General features: G+C 42.0%; 1 protein-coding gene across 1 annotated transcript in view; it reads right to left on the reverse strand.

The window, feature by feature from the left end:
• Window positions 1-260: 260 nt before the first annotated feature.
• Window positions 261-17684, reverse strand: part of lrp2b (low density lipoprotein receptor-related protein 2b) — a 38121-nt gene continuing 20697 nt past the window's right edge. Inside the window, exons 46-81 of the mRNA XM_056365252.1 lie at window positions 17423-17548; window positions 17171-17290; window positions 16536-16667; window positions 16167-16368; window positions 15763-16058; window positions 14700-15216; window positions 14352-14507; window positions 14044-14214; window positions 13674-13897; window positions 13395-13572; window positions 12867-13063; window positions 12328-12573; window positions 11783-11911; window positions 10834-10953; window positions 10430-10546; window positions 10221-10337; window positions 9321-9458; window positions 8910-9032; window positions 7499-7627; window positions 6471-6602; window positions 6105-6230; window positions 5668-5811; window positions 5396-5561; window positions 4993-5121; window positions 4365-4585; window positions 3996-4178; window positions 3583-3702; window positions 3114-3201; window positions 2841-2905; window positions 2567-2738; window positions 2257-2320; window positions 2026-2160; window positions 1618-1707; window positions 1295-1366; window positions 975-1031; window positions 261-678 (exon numbers count right to left, since the gene is read on the reverse strand). Of these exons, the coding sequence (XP_056221227.1) occupies window positions 643-678; window positions 975-1031; window positions 1295-1366; window positions 1618-1707; window positions 2026-2160; window positions 2257-2320; window positions 2567-2738; window positions 2841-2905; window positions 3114-3201; window positions 3583-3702; window positions 3996-4178; window positions 4365-4585; window positions 4993-5121; window positions 5396-5561; window positions 5668-5811; window positions 6105-6230; window positions 6471-6602; window positions 7499-7627; window positions 8910-9032; window positions 9321-9458; window positions 10221-10337; window positions 10430-10546; window positions 10834-10953; window positions 11783-11911; window positions 12328-12573; window positions 12867-13063; window positions 13395-13572; window positions 13674-13897; window positions 14044-14214; window positions 14352-14507; window positions 14700-15216; window positions 15763-16058; window positions 16167-16368; window positions 16536-16667; window positions 17171-17290; window positions 17423-17548 (5438 nt within the window). The 3' untranslated portion in view covers window positions 261-642. The remainder of the gene's footprint in view (window positions 679-974; window positions 1032-1294; window positions 1367-1617; window positions 1708-2025; window positions 2161-2256; window positions 2321-2566; window positions 2739-2840; window positions 2906-3113; window positions 3202-3582; window positions 3703-3995; window positions 4179-4364; window positions 4586-4992; window positions 5122-5395; window positions 5562-5667; window positions 5812-6104; window positions 6231-6470; window positions 6603-7498; window positions 7628-8909; window positions 9033-9320; window positions 9459-10220; window positions 10338-10429; window positions 10547-10833; window positions 10954-11782; window positions 11912-12327; window positions 12574-12866; window positions 13064-13394; window positions 13573-13673; window positions 13898-14043; window positions 14215-14351; window positions 14508-14699; window positions 15217-15762; window positions 16059-16166; window positions 16369-16535; window positions 16668-17170; window positions 17291-17422; window positions 17549-17684) is intronic.

The raw sequence follows: 17684 nt of genomic DNA on the forward strand, positions 1-17684 counted from the left end.
TCAGAGTCCTCTCTGTGATGAGAGAGTGGATTACACCAGTGGGAGCTTCAGTCTTGTGATGACAGATCCTCCTGTGATATGTGCACCGTCGCACCGTCCCATGACAGATAGGGCAGATCTTTGTTTAATCAAATGAAACATTCAGTATCAGAGGCTTAATCTAATCTAAAGGGCATACAATCTGTAATTTTAATGTGAAACCTCATAACAGTAAGAGTCCAATCATTACACTTTTGCTAAACAAAAACACAGACACACAATGATGGTAATAGCAGTTTCAATATTTAACTTTGTTCCAGTCAAAATTTACAAAAATTACAAAAAGATACAAAACAAACTATTAATCATAGACACAGCATTTACAAGTTTTCATTCACATGGTTCAATTATTGAAAAAGTCTCATATTAGTTACATTAAATCATGTCTAAGATTTCTTTTTACACAAATAGATACATTTAAATTAAGGTTAAGTCTGTATGTGACACAAAATATATATTTTTCTTTAACAAACTATCTTGGTTGATTTGTTCAAGGTCTGTCATTGTTTGAAATTTTTAGTTTGTTGACCCATGATGTTATTTCAATAATGAGGTTTCACTCTTGAAATGTGGTCCAGTCTAATCTCTGGTGTAGAGGTGTCATCAAATGTCAGAGTCAGCGGCTTGTGCGTTTTCCTGCTGGAAGATCACAATGATTTTCAACAATTATATATATATATATATATATATATATATAAACAGACAGTGTATGTCTGGTCCTGAACAAAACCATGCTACATAATGTCAAAAAAGTTGTGAATTGTCTCTAAGACTGTGGCTAAAAACTTTTTAAACTTGAGTAAAAATATACTTAAATCAGACTTCATGACTTCCATGTTGTACAGGATCTTTACAGCTCAGCATGTCACAGTGAAATCCATCGAGTCCTGCCCGCCCCCGACACATTCACTCGTTTATTGTCATTCTGGACTCACCGTGTATGTGGGATTTCTGAAGAACACAGAGCTGTCCTCCCCAATGGGTTCAAACTGCTGGGAAACGAAGAAATGAAATGCATCAACAACTGAGCACATGCCGTATATATATGTAAACACACATGCAAAAATGAAACAGCCCCACTCACTCAAAGATTTCACTGCCTTGACATCTACTCTGATAGAAGTAGTCCACTTAGATATTTCATTTCAGACTTTTACTTGCACATTTTCAACAGTCAGGCCAGGTAATTATTCATGTCGTCAGATATCGAACAGTAAACATTGCATAACATTTTGACAAGCGTCTCCATGGCTACCTGTGCGCTCGGAGCAGGAGTGACGTCGACATCGTCTGTCTCTGAGCCATATGCTGGGTTCTCAAAAGCTTCCTACAATGGCCACAGGGAAGAAAGATTCATAACAGTTTAAGGGAGTTGATGATCATCACAGAACAAAACAAATAAAACTCTCAAGGGTTATACCAGTAAAACCTGAAGAGCTGCATTTGAGTATTTTATTATCCAATTAATTTTTCATTCTCAGCATTTTCTTCCACGTGCTTTGATAATTTAGAATAAAAAGCCTTGAGTTATTAGATGAATAAAAGCAACTTCAACTAAATGATGGATGTAAAACCAACCTTGTTGGCAGTTGCAGGTTTGTTTGCAGTTGTTGTGGGCTCATCCACAACCTGAACTTCATCCGTATACATGGGATTATCAACGTTCTCCTGAGGAGGGAAAGACAGGATCACAAGACTGGGCAAAGCCAAATTTGTCAAAATTTAAAATTCCGCTTTAGTGATGTGCTACATTGGATCAATGTCATGTTTCTGCATTATGTTTTTAACGTTTCCGTATACAAACTACTTAGTAGTGATGAAATTACGTTAAGTTTATATTAAATATATCAACGTCAATTTGGAAAATATAGCAGCAAAATGTTACCATGCAGCATGTCAAATATATGCAGACATTAAGCAAAAGAAGGTGCAGTGTGAGCAGAGTCAATGCAGTCCACAGGCGAGCAGCCATTTGTGTTTATTGACCTTGTTTGCTCCACCAGGAGCAGCGGTGGCCGTCACCATGCTGCTGGAGGCGGGTTGTTCTCCAGCCACATATGCCGGGTTCTCAAAACTCTTTCCTCCCTCCGTGTCCAGCATGGACACAGACATACAGGGAACCTGGCATCAGACAACAAGTACACAGAGCAAGTAAATAAACATATGAGATCTCAACAGCGGAAATGGATTGACTTGAATGGTCGTTGTGTTACTGACCGCTTCTGAATTCACTCTTGTTTCACTGGCTTCTGCCTCCGGTGCATTTCGAGTGAAGCCATTCCTGAGAACCATCATCACACAAGCAGTATATCATTTAGCTGTAACAAATTGCTGTAAATAACATACTAACACATCCTGACAACTGCACAGGAAAACATATTTCAGCAATAATTTTATTTGCATTTAGTCTTATTTTGTAGTAGTAGATAGTACTACTTCAAAAAAACTGTGAACATGTCATTCAGATATTACATTTCTGACAGCAGTAACCATCTATTGTATGTTTTCTTTTCTGGCTCCATCTCACCTTAAGCTTGCCAGGGTGGGTACTGATTGCATACTGGGCATACTGGGCATACTGGGCATGGAGGGCAGGTTATTCCGTAGTGTCTCCAGCAGGTTAGACTTCTTCCTGGCAGCATAGACCAGGGCGACTAGCAGAACCACAATCAGCACTGTCACCCCGATGGCTATTCCAACTGAGAGGGAGAGACATGGACAGAGGAGGGGCGAAAGGCAGCTTATTAATAATACGTTTTTATAATATAATTTAGTATTTCTGGCTATAAAATCAAATATACTTGAGGAGGCGACCACGTCGAATATGTTTGTCTGGCAGTAATCTCCTTTCCATTCTGGAGGACATCTGTGAACCAAAACACAAACATTAGAGTTGTTACATTTCAAAAAAACGCTCTCACTTGTTAACTGAACTGATGCATTTGTCTGTGTATCATTTTTTGAAAATAAATTTGTTATGATTGCCCCGGAGGTTTCTGTCTTTGTGATGTTTTCTAGTTCATTTTCAATTTCTGGTTGTAAAGACTCAATAAATAAATAAATATAAAACTTACTTGCAGAGAGCCTTGTTGTCATCAAAGTAGCAGGTGCCTCCATTTTGACACTGACACGGTGGTGGCATGGTAGGCGGTGGATCAAACCCTGAAATATTTAAGATGAACAATTATTTTAACTTAGAGAATGATTTTTCATGTCCTGTAGCAGATATATTCTAATCATTGGGTTGAAGATTGGGATATAAGTTTAGAAGAATATTGATAGATTTTTGACTCTCTGGCTCCTTCTTTCCACTATTTTTCTCCCTTGTGTCCACCATGATTAATGCAATGTAGTTATTATTCGTCTGGTATTTTGCATTGAATTAATATTGTCTAACCTCTTTACTAGACATTTCTGGATCTGGATCAAGCAAGTTATTTAATATTGTTGCAATTAAGATCATAGATTCATTTCTGAAATTTCAATACAGGATGCCCCATGTTTTTATTTGAGTTTCTGAGGAAAAAGGTGTTTTCTTTTTACCAGCATCACATTCAGTGTTACTGCCAGAGACGAAGCTGGTGCCCTCAGGGCAGGCGCAGGTGTAACCTCCCGGTCGCAGCAAACACAGGTGGCTGCAGGTTCCCTTACATGGATTCTTCACTGCAGAGACAAGAAAAGTTGTTCAATTCTTCCATTTCAACAACGTAAAGAGCATGACGTACTGACATATTTCACTGTTAGGTTTTAAAGTTTAAAATTTAAAATGGTAATCTGAAAAGACTGGGGATCATGGTTGGCTTCCTGCAGTTACATTTTCAAAATCAAAAGCAATAATCCAGTGATGAATGCAAAAATGCAAAAAGGATTAGGGTGACACCCTATATGCATTACTCCACAAGATGAATACAGAGCAGTTTGCGTGAATATGTGCTGTGGGTGAGTGAGCAGCTTACTGGCTCTGGAGTTGTATCTCTGCTGCTGGTACATAGAGACCTGGGTCAGCCAGGGCCCAGCAGTCAGCAGCTTGGTCTTGGCTCCGCGGCCAAACTTGTCCTGCTTGAACACCTCGCCTTTCTCCTGAGTGCTCCAGTAAACATGGTCCTCGAACACACTCACACTGAAGGGGTTTCTCACATCTACACAAGGTGCAACAAAAAGTCTGGTTTACTGCCAGATTAACAAAATCCCATTTCAAGATTCTACGTTACCAATCCACAGTTCAAACACGTTGGTATCTGAGGTCACACATGAACATATTTTTTCCCAAATAATTTCTCATCTCATCTCAGGCTTCTTTGATGACCGTCCTTCCTAATCCTCACCTATGTAGACGGCAGTTCTACGTTCCTCTCCTGAAGGCAGAACGGACTCGATGCGGCTTTCCTTGGAGTCGGACCAGTAGATTCTGTCACCGTTGGTGAAGTCGATTGACAGGCCAGTGGGCCAACCCAGGCCGTCTGCCACAAGGACTTTCCTCTCCTGACCATCCAGCCAAGAACACTCAATCTTGGCTGTTTCCCCGCGGTCTGCCCAGTACAACATCCTGCAGAGACACAGCACATATTAGAGCACTGGTCTCTGAGATGTGATGAGTTATACAGTAGGCCCTTCTTTTAACGTTTTCCATACAGCAGTGTTGCAGCTAAATGCTCCATTATTTCTGCTGTGGTTTATAATTGAACTCTGCTAACAGATAATTTACACAGGTAGAGAAAAATATAAAAATGTCCACCATATGTCACCATTTTCACTTCAGAAAAAATGATAAATGTTTCAAGGGAAATGATTTCCAACAAATTGAACTAGGTGTGTAATTTGAAGATGTAAGAATTGAGCAACACAAAGTGACAAAAACTAAATAAACTGCCTCAAAATCAATTAACGCCCTAAATTACTGCAATCTGTAAAACAGTTCCTTGAAGTCAGGTGTTGTAGCCCTGACTGTCTTACCCCAGTCGTGGGTTGACGGCCACAGCAGATGGGTGACCTAGCTCAGTCTTGACTAGGTGCTTCCTGTAGCGTCCATCCAACATGGCCACCTCTAACCTCTTCACCCTGGAGTCTGCCCAGTAAAGGTTTCTAAAATGAGAAGGAATACTCACATTATATGCTGCAACACATGCAAACTCTCTGTGAAGAAGCTGTATTTGTAAAAGACAGTATGGTAGTATAGTACTCACTACAAGTGCTTTACCCCTTTACTTATAATGTGGTCCTTTTATATATTTGATTATATGTTTTAATTGGCATTACATTCACGTGAATGAAAAAAAAATATTGTCACTGATAAACTATGATTAAACTCAAGCACCAGAACAGTGAAGGTACTTCAGTAAGGTCAGTGAAAACGCACCTGCCCACCCAGTCCACAGCGATGCCGTCTGGTCTGGTGATGTACTTGATGTCAAGGTCAACAGCGGCACCTATGTTGTTACTGCCATCATCCACTGAAGGTATGAATGCTCTCTTAATGGCACCTGGCAGAGAGTCTTTACCGGCCACAGTGAAGTACACCATACCTGAGTAAGCGCAGGGACATCATCAAACAAGATGTAAGATTTGTCACCAGTTGTCTTTCTTTTGTCTTTCTCTGCAGTATCTTGTATTAATCTGTGTGTGTCTTACTGAATCCAGTATTGTTGTGGTCCCAGTCATAATCCAGAGCCATGATATGCTCCTCTTCTTGGAGGAAGTCATGGTAGGCCTCTGTCTGCAGGTTGAACCTCCGGATACGAATGTTCTCCGGCAGAAGCAGAAGGGGAGTCGCTCCTGAGGGAGACATGCGTATTTACACTTCACCCATATTTGGCATTTTGCTGCATTTCTTCTAACTACAGCGAGATTTTTTTTTTTTTGAGAGTAGTAAGACCATGTACACCTGCATCTTCATTTTTCTTTCGGTATTTTGGTATTTATTTTCGGTATGCTAACTAGATTCACCAGCAGATTATTAATGAGTCACAGACAGAAGTTTGTTGCTCGCACTTCCTCCAAATGAGGTCAAAAACTCTATTTCACTGAGCCATCTACCTAGGTCTACTTAGGTGAAAGATTGTTCTCACCCACGGCCTCGCACATTTTGCCGTCGCCCACTTTCCTGTATCCGGGGGCGCACTCACAGTCGTAGCTGCCCTTGGTGTTCTTACAGACCTGAGGACAGGTGGCGTACACTTCACACTCATTGATGTCTGAAAGGGAAAAGTGTGGGTAAGGTCATGTTTCCCTGCTCTGCAGATTTGATGGGCATGGTTTGATGGTTTTACCCACCAGGTCCTCAACTGCAATAGTGATGTTTTTAGAGAAATGCTGATCATGTGTTCATCCATGTACAGTCGTATGTGTGTGTGTGAGTGAAAGAAAAGGAGGAGCACTCTCAAAAGCCCTAAGGGTGTGTGTGTTTGTGTGTGTGTGTGTGTGTGTGTATGTACCTAGGCAGGTGTAGGTGCTGTCTGGGTCCACTATGTATCCAGGTCGGCAGGAGCAGATGAAGCCGGTGCCGTTCAGGTTGGTGCACTCGTGCTCGCACAGCTTCTCCTCACAGTTGCGATCGTGGCCAAAATCTGGAGCCGGACAACACAGAGCGCGCTCGCTGACACATTTCAAACAGCTTCTAGCAATTTCAGACCTACTTACACATGTTTACATGGGCAGAATAATTCAGTTACTGACCATAATCCAATTACCTGTTAAATAAATAAATAGACCATAAATAAACCAACCAACAAGATATTTCTGTCGACCTGAAGTGCACCCCTCAAAAACTATGACAGAATGGAATTAAACCCAAAATGCATTATAGATAAATTATGAGAAAATATCTTGTAATTCTGTGGTATGGATCTCCTTATTACGAGATCCCACAATTATGACATTCATATCCATCCATTATCATTATGAGAAAATTATCTCAAAGTGGGAGATTCGTCATAATTGCGAGATCCATACTTCATAATTACAAGATCTTGACTCATAATTATGAGACACCGAGTCATAATTGGGCTCCAGATAAGCAGGGGAAAATGGAAGGATGGATGGTCATAATTACACCATATGGAAGTCGAAATAAGAATTAAAGTCTCCAATTTCTTTTTCTTTGGTGAGTTGAACACGCTTCCTTACAAGACCACATGCTCACATTATCGCACTTATGCACTACGTAATGTCATAATTATGAAATCTTTTTTGTTTGTTTGTTTTTAACATGCTGCTGCAGTCTGGAGATTTGATCTGATCAGGTTTATATTTGCTATTATCTGCATAAACATTGAATTACTGAACAAAAACATCTTTAATCCCTGCTTAAAAATGTTGAAGATGAAGTTATCTGTAATTTTGACTCATTAGGGGAAAACTGTCATGTTTGTCATCCACAAGGATGTATTTTCAATATTTAATAACTGATGTTGAACAAAGGACATGGCCAGAGGGTGAATTAGTGTTCTGTCGCGCTACTCACTGCAGCCTAACTCGTCAGTGCGGTCCCCACAGTTGTCATTGTGGTCACATACGTATGGCAGAGCCACACAGTGTCCGTTGGTGCATTTAAACTCTTCCAGTGTGCAGGGCGGCAGCGTGGGCTCGCGGCCTGAGAAAGACACAATCAGAACGAGTCATCAGCACAAGTATGCAGGGACGGTTGAGTGGGTATACACCCCCTCTGTGGAAACATGTCCGCCTCCACTGATTTCAGAGCTTTCTCCACAGTGTCGGTCTTCACTAACTAACTGTCAAACAACAACAACAACACACAAATAAAAGACTGTGAATTGACTGCCTACCAGATTAAACACCCACAATCATACACATACACACATGCACACATACATGTGGACTGACATATGTTTACATACAGGAATTTTCTTACATGGTCAAGTACTCAAATTCAGGCACATACATATAAACTAACATGACAATATACTGTGTAATATCCACTAAATTACTAATTGAACTGAAGACTTCTCCACATCTTCCCCTGTATCTTCACTGAGTCCTCTGTGGAATTGAATGAGCAAGCCAATGTCCACCTCCGCTCTGAACCTAACTATTTAATCTCCTCTCAAAATAATTTTCTCTGATTGATGTTTAAGCTGATTGCGTAACAATGACATAAAACAGACCATTTTCCTTATCCCTTGTATGTTTCAGGCTTTTGTGTCCTGTGCAGAAACGGATCTCATTTTGGAATTTCCCATTTCAGTGGCCTGAGAGAGGAAGGTTCAGGAGGCATTAGTGTTGTTGGGACTAATCCTCGGTGAGCCCAGAAACTGATGATTAGTGGTGCATTTGCTGAACCTGATATTGTTACAAATCTGATTATGGCTTCATTTAAAACAGGGGGAAAGAGCCTTTTTATTATTAAAAACACAACAACAGTATTGTCCTGAAACTGAACTTAAAGTATTGCATTATAGAGGCAATGTTTCTATGGACAATATATATGTCTATGTCAGTGTGCATATTTGCATTTTGCTTGTTTCTGTGTGTTTATGGTTCTATTCAGTCCCTTTCTCAAACTTCTTACTTACTATCTGATTTGTTTAGCTGTATGTCAGTGTCGATGCAATTGTCCTCTGCGCTGTCTTTAAGTTTACTGAGAACAAATGATAACTGGATTCAAATTCCTTGTATGTGTCAACATATTTGTCCAATAAAGTTGATTCTGATCCGTCTGAAACGACAACATCTGAATGCTTCAGTGATTCAGTCAACACCCTCTGCACTTCAGAAAGATTTAAGAAGCTGATTGATGGAAAAACGAGGATGTTAACACACAAACGACCTATTGTGTGAATTTTGCACTGGCAATTCGTAAGGTGGAATATTTCTATCAAACTATACAGATTGTAATGTGTGTGTTAGCGTCGTACAGAGTTCTTCTCCCTCGTCGCTGCCGTCTCCACAGTCGTCCTTCTTGTTGCACATCAGGCCAGAGTAGATGCAGTAGCCGTTAGCACAACGGAACCTGGACGGCATCTCACAGGTGATGTTCACTGGTCAAACAAACACAAATCTGCGTTGGTACCAAAATCAAAAGGAGATAAAATATTAAAAACTAACGACTACTATTAATTGTTTTCTGTCAACATCTTCAAGATTTAATGAGGGGAAGCACTTGCAGAGCTGCTATTGTCTAGACGCGCTGGTCATTTCACTGTATTTCAAAAAAATCTGCGAAATATTTGTCAGTTCATTGGTTAGGACTGGGATTGGAATTGTAATGTGATTAAAGGGATGAATGATGATGACGATGAAATACTAAAGAAAGAAAACAAACTCACAGCATAAACTGAGCTGTTCGTCTGAGCGGTCACCGCAGTCGTCAGTGCCATCACACACCCAGCCCTGGCTCACACACAGACGGTTCGCACACTGGAACTGGCTCTGAGGGCACCATCGGCCTCCTGGGTAACGAGTAGCTGTCAGGGTGGAGAGAATTAGGTTACGTATTGAAGTCAACTGTTGGTATATTTTCACTTTCAGAAGATCTGTGGATTCTCTTTGTTTTCAGCATTTTGCACAACGAACCGGGAACTGAATTTTTCCTCCTCTTCTCTCTGATTCTCGTACAAACATTCAGAGCTGGGAGCTGACCAGTAAAACCAGTGCGACACTTACTGAATAAGATCCTATCCAATCGTTCCTCTTGATTATGGGAACATTTTACTCGCAAATCTTTTTGCTGTGATATGGGCTGTGACACTCCGAGTGCTTAAGGCAAACAAACCAACAGAGAGGTTTTGAAACTGTTTAACCATGTTATATACAGACCACATTTCTGGGAGTTGAAACAACAGATTTTGACTAAAACTATCAGTTTTAAATTACATTCATACATTAAATGACATCTTGTAGAACTATTTTGTGCTTAAGCTGCTGCATTGCGCTGTAGTGTAGTGTGGTTAAATACAATTTTACAGCTTAAAGGACAGTTGTAATGGATATTTTTGGTGTTGTTCAATTCCAGGTTGGCATCTAAATAAGATGACTGGGTTAAACAGTTTAAAACCTGCGTCTAGCTTCTATAGTTGCATTTTTAGACTGTTTTGTGATTAAGTTACTTTACCCTTTAATAATTAAAAACTCAGGACATGCAGACACACACAAAATCAACATAGGAGTGCACTAAAACACTGCAGGGGCAGGGCAGTTTGCCATTTGTTTTCATGTTGTTTACTTACGACAGCTGGTCTCATCTGACAGGTCCTGACAATCAGGCCGGCCGTCACACTGCAGGGCAGCGGGGATACAGTGACCCGAGTCACATTGGAACAAACCTGGACGACACGTCTGCAACTCTGGAAGAGAGCCAGGACGTTTGCATGAGTATGTTTGGTTTATGACAGAGAACATTTCGAGGGAGTGAGTTTGTGTGCAGCGGCACGCTCACCACAATCTCGTTCATCTGAGTTGTCCCCGCAGTCGTTGTCATGGTCACACACCCAGTTTCCAGGGATGCACTGTGTGTTGTCACATCGATACTCACTTTCAGAGCAAGGCCTGGGCTCTATAGACCATAACGACCATCACAGAGACAGATATATCTTCAGTATGAGATCAGACTGAGGTGTTACTGTTTACACACCACACACACTCAGACTATAAAAAGACACAGTTCTTTAAGATGATTTAAACCTACAGTCTGGGGTCTTTTCAGGACACAGTGCATAGTATGAGTAAAACTGCATAAACAGTAAGGTTAGATTAGCATTAAGAAACATGACATAGATGAAGTTGTTTCCACAAGTTTTTACAAGGCAAACCTGATTAAACCAATCCAATTTTGTAACTCACGGCAGTTCCTCTCATCTGAGCCGTCACCGCAGTCGTTGGTGCCATCACACTGCCAGCGGATGGGAACACAGCGGTGGTTGTCACATCGGAAATCTCCCAGAGGGTCACAGGTCACCGCCTCTGTTAGAGGGACAAGGTCAGAAAGAGAAGGATTTAAAGGTTAATTCAACAGGTGTTCAATGGGCAAGCGTGCTGTGACTGCATGCTGGTATTTAAGATTTAAAACACACTGAAACAAAACAATGAACTGAATCACTGATTCACTTAATGCTTTTTTTATACTCTCTAACTCTTAAAATATTACCACAGTCAGTCCCACTAATTCTCACTAATAATATCCGAAAAAACAAGATACATTTCCATTAAAAAAAAGTAGGGTTGGGGTGTCGTATAGCTCAGTTGGTTGAGCATCCGCCCCCTCGCTGCAGTTGGCCCCCGGCTCGAGTCCCGCATCGGACAAGCCCTTTGCTGCATGTCATTCCCCCTCTCTCTGCCTCCACATTTCCTGTCTCTCTCCACTGCTCTATCAATAAAGGCACAAAAAGCCCAAAAAATAAATTTAGAAAAAAAAAGTTAGGGTTACCAGTGTCCTCTTCCACTACATGCTACATCCTTATCTGTTTGCTTAGATGTAGTGTTGTAGTGCTTACTCGTGCTGGTCGACATCTTACACCTATTTGGTTTTGAAACCAAATCTCACAAGACACAACAAGTCTATAATATAAATGGTACAAATGTATTTATCTACATTCTTAGCAAATCTCCAGTTTCTCTTTCAAAAACTGCAACACAGTACAAAGCTCCTGCAGAAAAAATCTACATCTCTGTTCATACTGAAGAAATGTCGGCCCCCGACCCGGACTACATCTGACATGGACTCAACTGGTGCAGTCTTTGCTGCAGCCTTGCCTTCACATAACAACATGTCTGCCGACACATAAGCACTGACCGCAGCCTTCCTCATCGCTGTTGTCGATGCAGTCGTTGGTGCCGTCGCAGCGGGCCCACTGAGGAACGCAGCGGTAGTTTGTCTTGCAGGAGAATTCAGTGTCAGCGTCGCACTTGTAGTCCGGACCCACTGGACAGAAGAGGAGACAGACGGACACGAGGGAAGAGGTGAGAATGGTGAGATTGATCGTTTATGCCACATAAATTTAGAAAAATCAGTATGTGCAATCCAACATCATTTATTAATTCGGTCTACACTGATTACAGAAGATTGAAAAACAGATAAATCTATGTTTGATTAAACTCTGTTCCTCCATAGTGCGCTGCTTTCATCAATTACAGCAGTGCCTTCCTTTTTTATCCTTATTATGGACACAAGTCAAAGAGAAACCAGAAACATTGTCCTGTGATCTGCAGTGTGACAGGTTCAATTCCCGCCACAGCCCTGAAGACATCAAACCTCTCTCCGGGCTCATGTTGAATCATCAGCCTAAATAATGAACTGTATAATGTTCCCAAATTGCCATCTCCTAATATCCCACTTACTGCAGGTTTCATAAGGTTCATCAGATCCATCTCCACAGTCGTCCTGTGCGTCACACACGTAGCTCGATGGCAGGCAGCGCCCATTGGCACACTCGAACTGTCCCGGTCGACAGGTTCTCTGGGCACAGGTCTCTGGGTCCTCGTCACTGCCGTCTGAACAGTCATTTACTCCATCGCAGTGCCAGGACACAGGGACGCACTTCTTGTCTTTGCACTGGAACTGGTTTTCCTGGCATCGGTGGTCACCTGCAGGGACAGACTGCCGCTTGACTAGAGTTTGAAAACTGAACATTTTATTTTAAGTGTGAGGGCCTCTCCTGAGATTAAGCCTGGCAATTGCCTGAATTTTTAACCAGTAACTGTAGTATTTCCAAAAAAACAATCTGGCCAGACCAAAAATTGCCACAAAAGAATTGGAACAACTTATTCTGTAGTTTGCCAATGCATTTTAATGTCCAAGTGAATCATTTAAATCTTTTATTTTTGTACGCTAAAGCAAAAAAAAAAAAAAAAAAAAAGAGAAAAGTTAATTATCATACTGCAGAGAGCGGCATCCTCGTCTGAGCTGTCGGGGCAGTCCGAGTCGCCGTCGCAGAGGAAGCCGGGGTAGGTACAGTTACCGTCTTGACACTGGAACTGCCCGGCGGGGCAGTAACGGGGAGGGCAGGTCTGAGGTTCATCTGAGCCATCGCCGCAATCTGACTGGCCGTCACACTTCCACCATATGGGAACACACCTAAAAACAACAAAAGCTTGTTAGCAAAAGCTGATTAGCTTACATAAAATAAATGTAAAATTCATCTGCAATAGGTTTTTTTTTAAATAATTTTATTTCATTGCATCTTAAAATTGTTTCACAACCATTCGCCTTTAATATTATTCCTTTTTCTGGCTCAGGAAAAAGCATCTGGACTGCAATTTCTGTATGCAGTATTATTTTTGTGTATATATATAATATTTAACAGATACAGTTTAAGTATTATAAGGAAGATTCAGCTTAAAAACAGTACCACTGAGAATTGAGAAGACTGTGAAAGGGAACACAAATGATTTTATATCAAACTGACTTCTCATTGTCCCCACAGCGGAACTGTGTACTGGAGCAGTCAGCGACACACTGGACCTTAAAGCCCACAGAGAGGCCGATGAAGTGATCTGGACACTGGCAGGAAGCTTGCTGCCCACCAGGTGCGATCAGACACAGATGACTGCAGGTCAGGTGGTGGGAGGAGCAGGGGTTGTCACCTGGGAAATAAGATCATTATAAAATAACATAGTGGTGAATTTTGAGCTGTGGTATATTGTGATCATTGGAATATAAACACATACAGCTCTAATTTACATACTTCGAGGCTGCCTGTAGGGGTGGTAGACGCGAATGTCATAGGGCCGATGTGTGTTGTTCCCCATGACTGTGCGCTGCTCGCCAGTGTACTTGTGGGCCTTCTCCACAGTGTGTGTGTTCCAGTCAGTCCAGTAAACCCAGTCCTCGAACAGGGAAACAGCAAAGACATGAGGAAGAGTACCAGCAATGGCCCGGTGTCGGTTCTGGCCGTCCATATCTGCAAAGCTGGGGGTTGATACAGTGAAGAGTCAGTACATACTGTAGGCATTTCACTTGTACTCTTATCCAGAGAAATGTCGGCTTCAGGAATTCAGAGCCTTGTTGAAGCATTTATATTTAATATGGACTCATGTCTGAATCTCTTAACTCACTCTAAGAAGTTAAGGTGGGAATCAGCAAAGAAGATCTTGTTGGTGGTGTAGTCTATGGTCAGAGCATTAGGCCACTCCAGCTTGGTTGTGATAATGGCACTGACATTGCTTCCGTCCATGCCAACTCTGCCAATATATGCTGCGTCACCCCAGTCAGTCCAGTACAGCCATCTGGGGAAAAAAGGAGGAGTCAAAGGAGACAAGGGACAGAAGGGAAAAATGTCGAACAAACAAACTGTGGCAGCTATATTTGGTGTAAAGACAAACCACAAGAGCTTCTGTGTATGTGCGTGCGTGCGTGTTAGTACCCATATTTAGGGTTGACGGCTACAGCATGAGGTCGACTGATCATATAAGTTGTATTTCCATCTGTGAAGTCCCCTGACAGTAGCTTCTTCTGGTAGCGCCCATCCAGCTCCATCACATGAACTGAGCCATAATAACCATCCACCCAGTACAACTTCCTGCAGAGGACACAAGGAGTTTCCATTAACATCTCTGCAGCCTTGTTCTGGTGATCATTACTATAAACAACAGTGTTTACAAAAGGTTTGATATTTCTTAAAGATGCAATATTCTCAGTATTAAAGTTAAATGATATATTATTTATAAACAAGAACATCTTTAATGATTGAAGTTTCTCCCACTTCACACACCTGCCCACCCAGTCCAGTGCCAGGCCTTCAGCTCCTCTGACGTCATCATCCACCAGCGTCTCCCTGTCAGTCCCGTCAAAACGCATCCTCTCGATCTTTCCTGCTCCGGCATCCAACCAATAAAGCCTCCTCTCATAGTGATCAAAATCTAACGCCACCACATTGGATAGTCCCTGCAGGACTATACTCAACTGTGACCCGTCAGTGGTCAAATTGCGGATGTAGTAGCGATTACTATACAACACGTATGGGGCAATGCCACTGTTCTGACGACAGGTGCGTCCGTCTGCTTCGCGGATGTACCCTGGGGCACATTTGCAGTGGTAGGAGCCGACAGAGTTCTCACAGATCTGGCTGCAGACGGCCGGTGTGCTGAGACACTCGTTGAGGTCCTCACAGGCTTTGCCATCTGGCATGAGTCGGTAGCCCGGGTTGCAGGAGCAGTAGTAACCGGTGAGGGTGTCGGTGCAGATCTGGGCACACTTGTGGACCGAAGGGTTGCGGCACTCATTTATTCCTAACATATCGAGGAAAGAAAGAAGACGAAGTTACTCATCTCTACTTTTTGTCACTGTATAATGGACTGAATATCTTTGGGTTTTGAACTGTTGTGAAACAAAACAAAACATTTAAAAATGTTGGACATTTTTCTCAATTGTATGATATTTTAGCAAATAAACAATTAACTATTAAATGTTAAGTTAAAATTATATTAAAAAATTATCTTAAAAAAAAAAATAATTCATGAAAATAATAATTAGCTGGTGCCATTAAGTACCATAAAAATGTGGGGTAAATGTGTATATTCATATATTCTAACACTTTTTAGAACTTTGATATTTGTGCTATTAATTGAAATTCCAATATCCAACAACAATATGTTAGAGATAAATTTAAGGATAGTGAATAATCTTCTCAAAATCTCTGCTGGTTTGGAAAGAAAGCTTTAGTTTGTCTCCACTTAATTAAAACAATAAAAACTTGTGAGAGATATGCTGCTCTTCCACTGGACTCATAATAATTTACATCAATAAACAATGCTACATCCGTGCGTGTCTCTCACCACAGCCTTTTTCGTCGCTGTTGTCTTGGCAGTCCTTCTGTCCGTTGCACACCTTGTTGCTGTCGATGCACTCGCCTGACTTGCACATATACTGCTGGGGAGCACAGGTGGGCTGGGGCGTGGTGCACAAGCTCTCCGCCTCATCTGAGCCGTCCATACAGTCGCTCTCCCCATCGCAGGTGAAGGAGGCGGAGATGCAGGCTCCGTTACCGCAGGTGAACTGGCTGGTGCGGCATGTGTCGTAGGTACAGCCCAATTCATCACTGCCGTCCCCGCAGTCGTTCACACGGTCACAGCTGGAGAGGAGGAGTTCATCATTCAGTGACAAGAGAATGAGTGTCCGGACTGGGGAAGAAATGTGTTTTAATTATAACTTTATTCACTCACACATCATTTCTACTTACTGATAGGGGAGAAGGATGCAAAGTCCATTGGAACAGGCAAACTCGTTCATATGGCAGGTCCGATTGGGGCAGTTCTGGAGCTCATCGGCCGCATTGGCGCAATCTTTCTCCCCATCACACACAAAGCTTGAGGGTATACAGCGTGGGTGGCCGGGGTGCCAGGTTGGGCAGGTGAACTGGTTGGAACTGCAGGTGCGTTGTCCTACAGGGGACAGAGAGAGGATGAGAAGGGTCAATGGGGTCTATATACAGTATAACATAAACATATACAAAATTACACATGAAGCCATAAAGATTTCAAAAGCACACACGATTTTCTAGCCTCTACCACATCACACTAAATAAACACATGTCTCAGTGCTATCTCACCACACTGTAGTTCAGGAGCCTCGTCACTGTTGTCCCAGCAGTCATTGTTGCCATCACACACCATTGACTGGGGGATGCAGTTCCCATTGGTACAAGTGAACTGGCTGGGGCTGCATGTCTTGATCTGATCCTCTGCACAGGAACAGACAAAGAGAAATCCTTTTCAAGAGTCACTGAGTGATTTATGCTAATCATAGACCACTGATGTTAATAAACAGACATGTCATCAGACTCCTGATTGCTACATTTAACTTACAGTAAAACATACAACTGAATATATTTAGCTTAAGACGATTATTGTCTGTTCATGAAATACTGAGCAGTAAATATCAGAATAGATATTGTTACATAGCTGCTATTAAATACTTAGCACTGCTTAATACTTTCTGTACTTGACTGGTTTGACTGTGAGTAAAGTAAAAAATAAAAAGGACAAAATTTTACTTAAAGATGTTCTCCAATGCGATGGCTTCACATACAAAAAAATCATACTGCCCATATATGAATAGTGACAAGAAAGTCAAAATGTCCTTCAATCAGCAGATGAGTCCTCAAACAAAGCTGCAAAGACAGTGAATCTGCTCTCTGAATGTAACTTGTACCTGAAATATCAAATGAAACTGCAGAGAACTCACCACAGGAGGGAGGTTCATCTGTCCCATCACTGCAGTCTCTGATGGAGTCACACACCCAAGACTGAGGGATACACTTCCCTCCATCGCAGCGGAACTGGTTCGGAGAACAGGTGTGATCCGCTGTAGTAGAGTAACACACAAATACAATTTCATAGCTTGAGACTCAGCTAGTATCACATAAACGTCTTACCAGGAAGTCTCTCGTTCTCTCTCTCTCACTCAGCAGAGAGAAATGCTGAGTGTTCAACTTACCGCAGAAGAGAGGATTCTCATCGCTGTTGTCTCCGCAGTTGTTGTAGCCATCACACAGACTTTCAGGGTAGATGCAGATGTTGGTGCTGTCACACTTCACCTGGCCAGCAGGACACGTCCTGTCGGCTGGAGAGGGCCAAGGAGGACACAAGATCATAGACACAGGGTCAGTGACAGTTCTCTGACTCTAGATACATGCCTCTTGTTTAGCAACACAGGGTCACATCTGGAAGGTGCCTAGCACAACTGTAATATTCAACTA

Source organism: Seriola aureovittata, chromosome 21 (assembly GCF_021018895.1).
Source record: "Seriola aureovittata isolate HTS-2021-v1 ecotype China chromosome 21, ASM2101889v1, whole genome shotgun sequence".
Classification (NCBI taxonomy): domain Eukaryota; kingdom Metazoa; phylum Chordata; class Actinopteri; order Carangiformes; family Carangidae; genus Seriola; species Seriola aureovittata.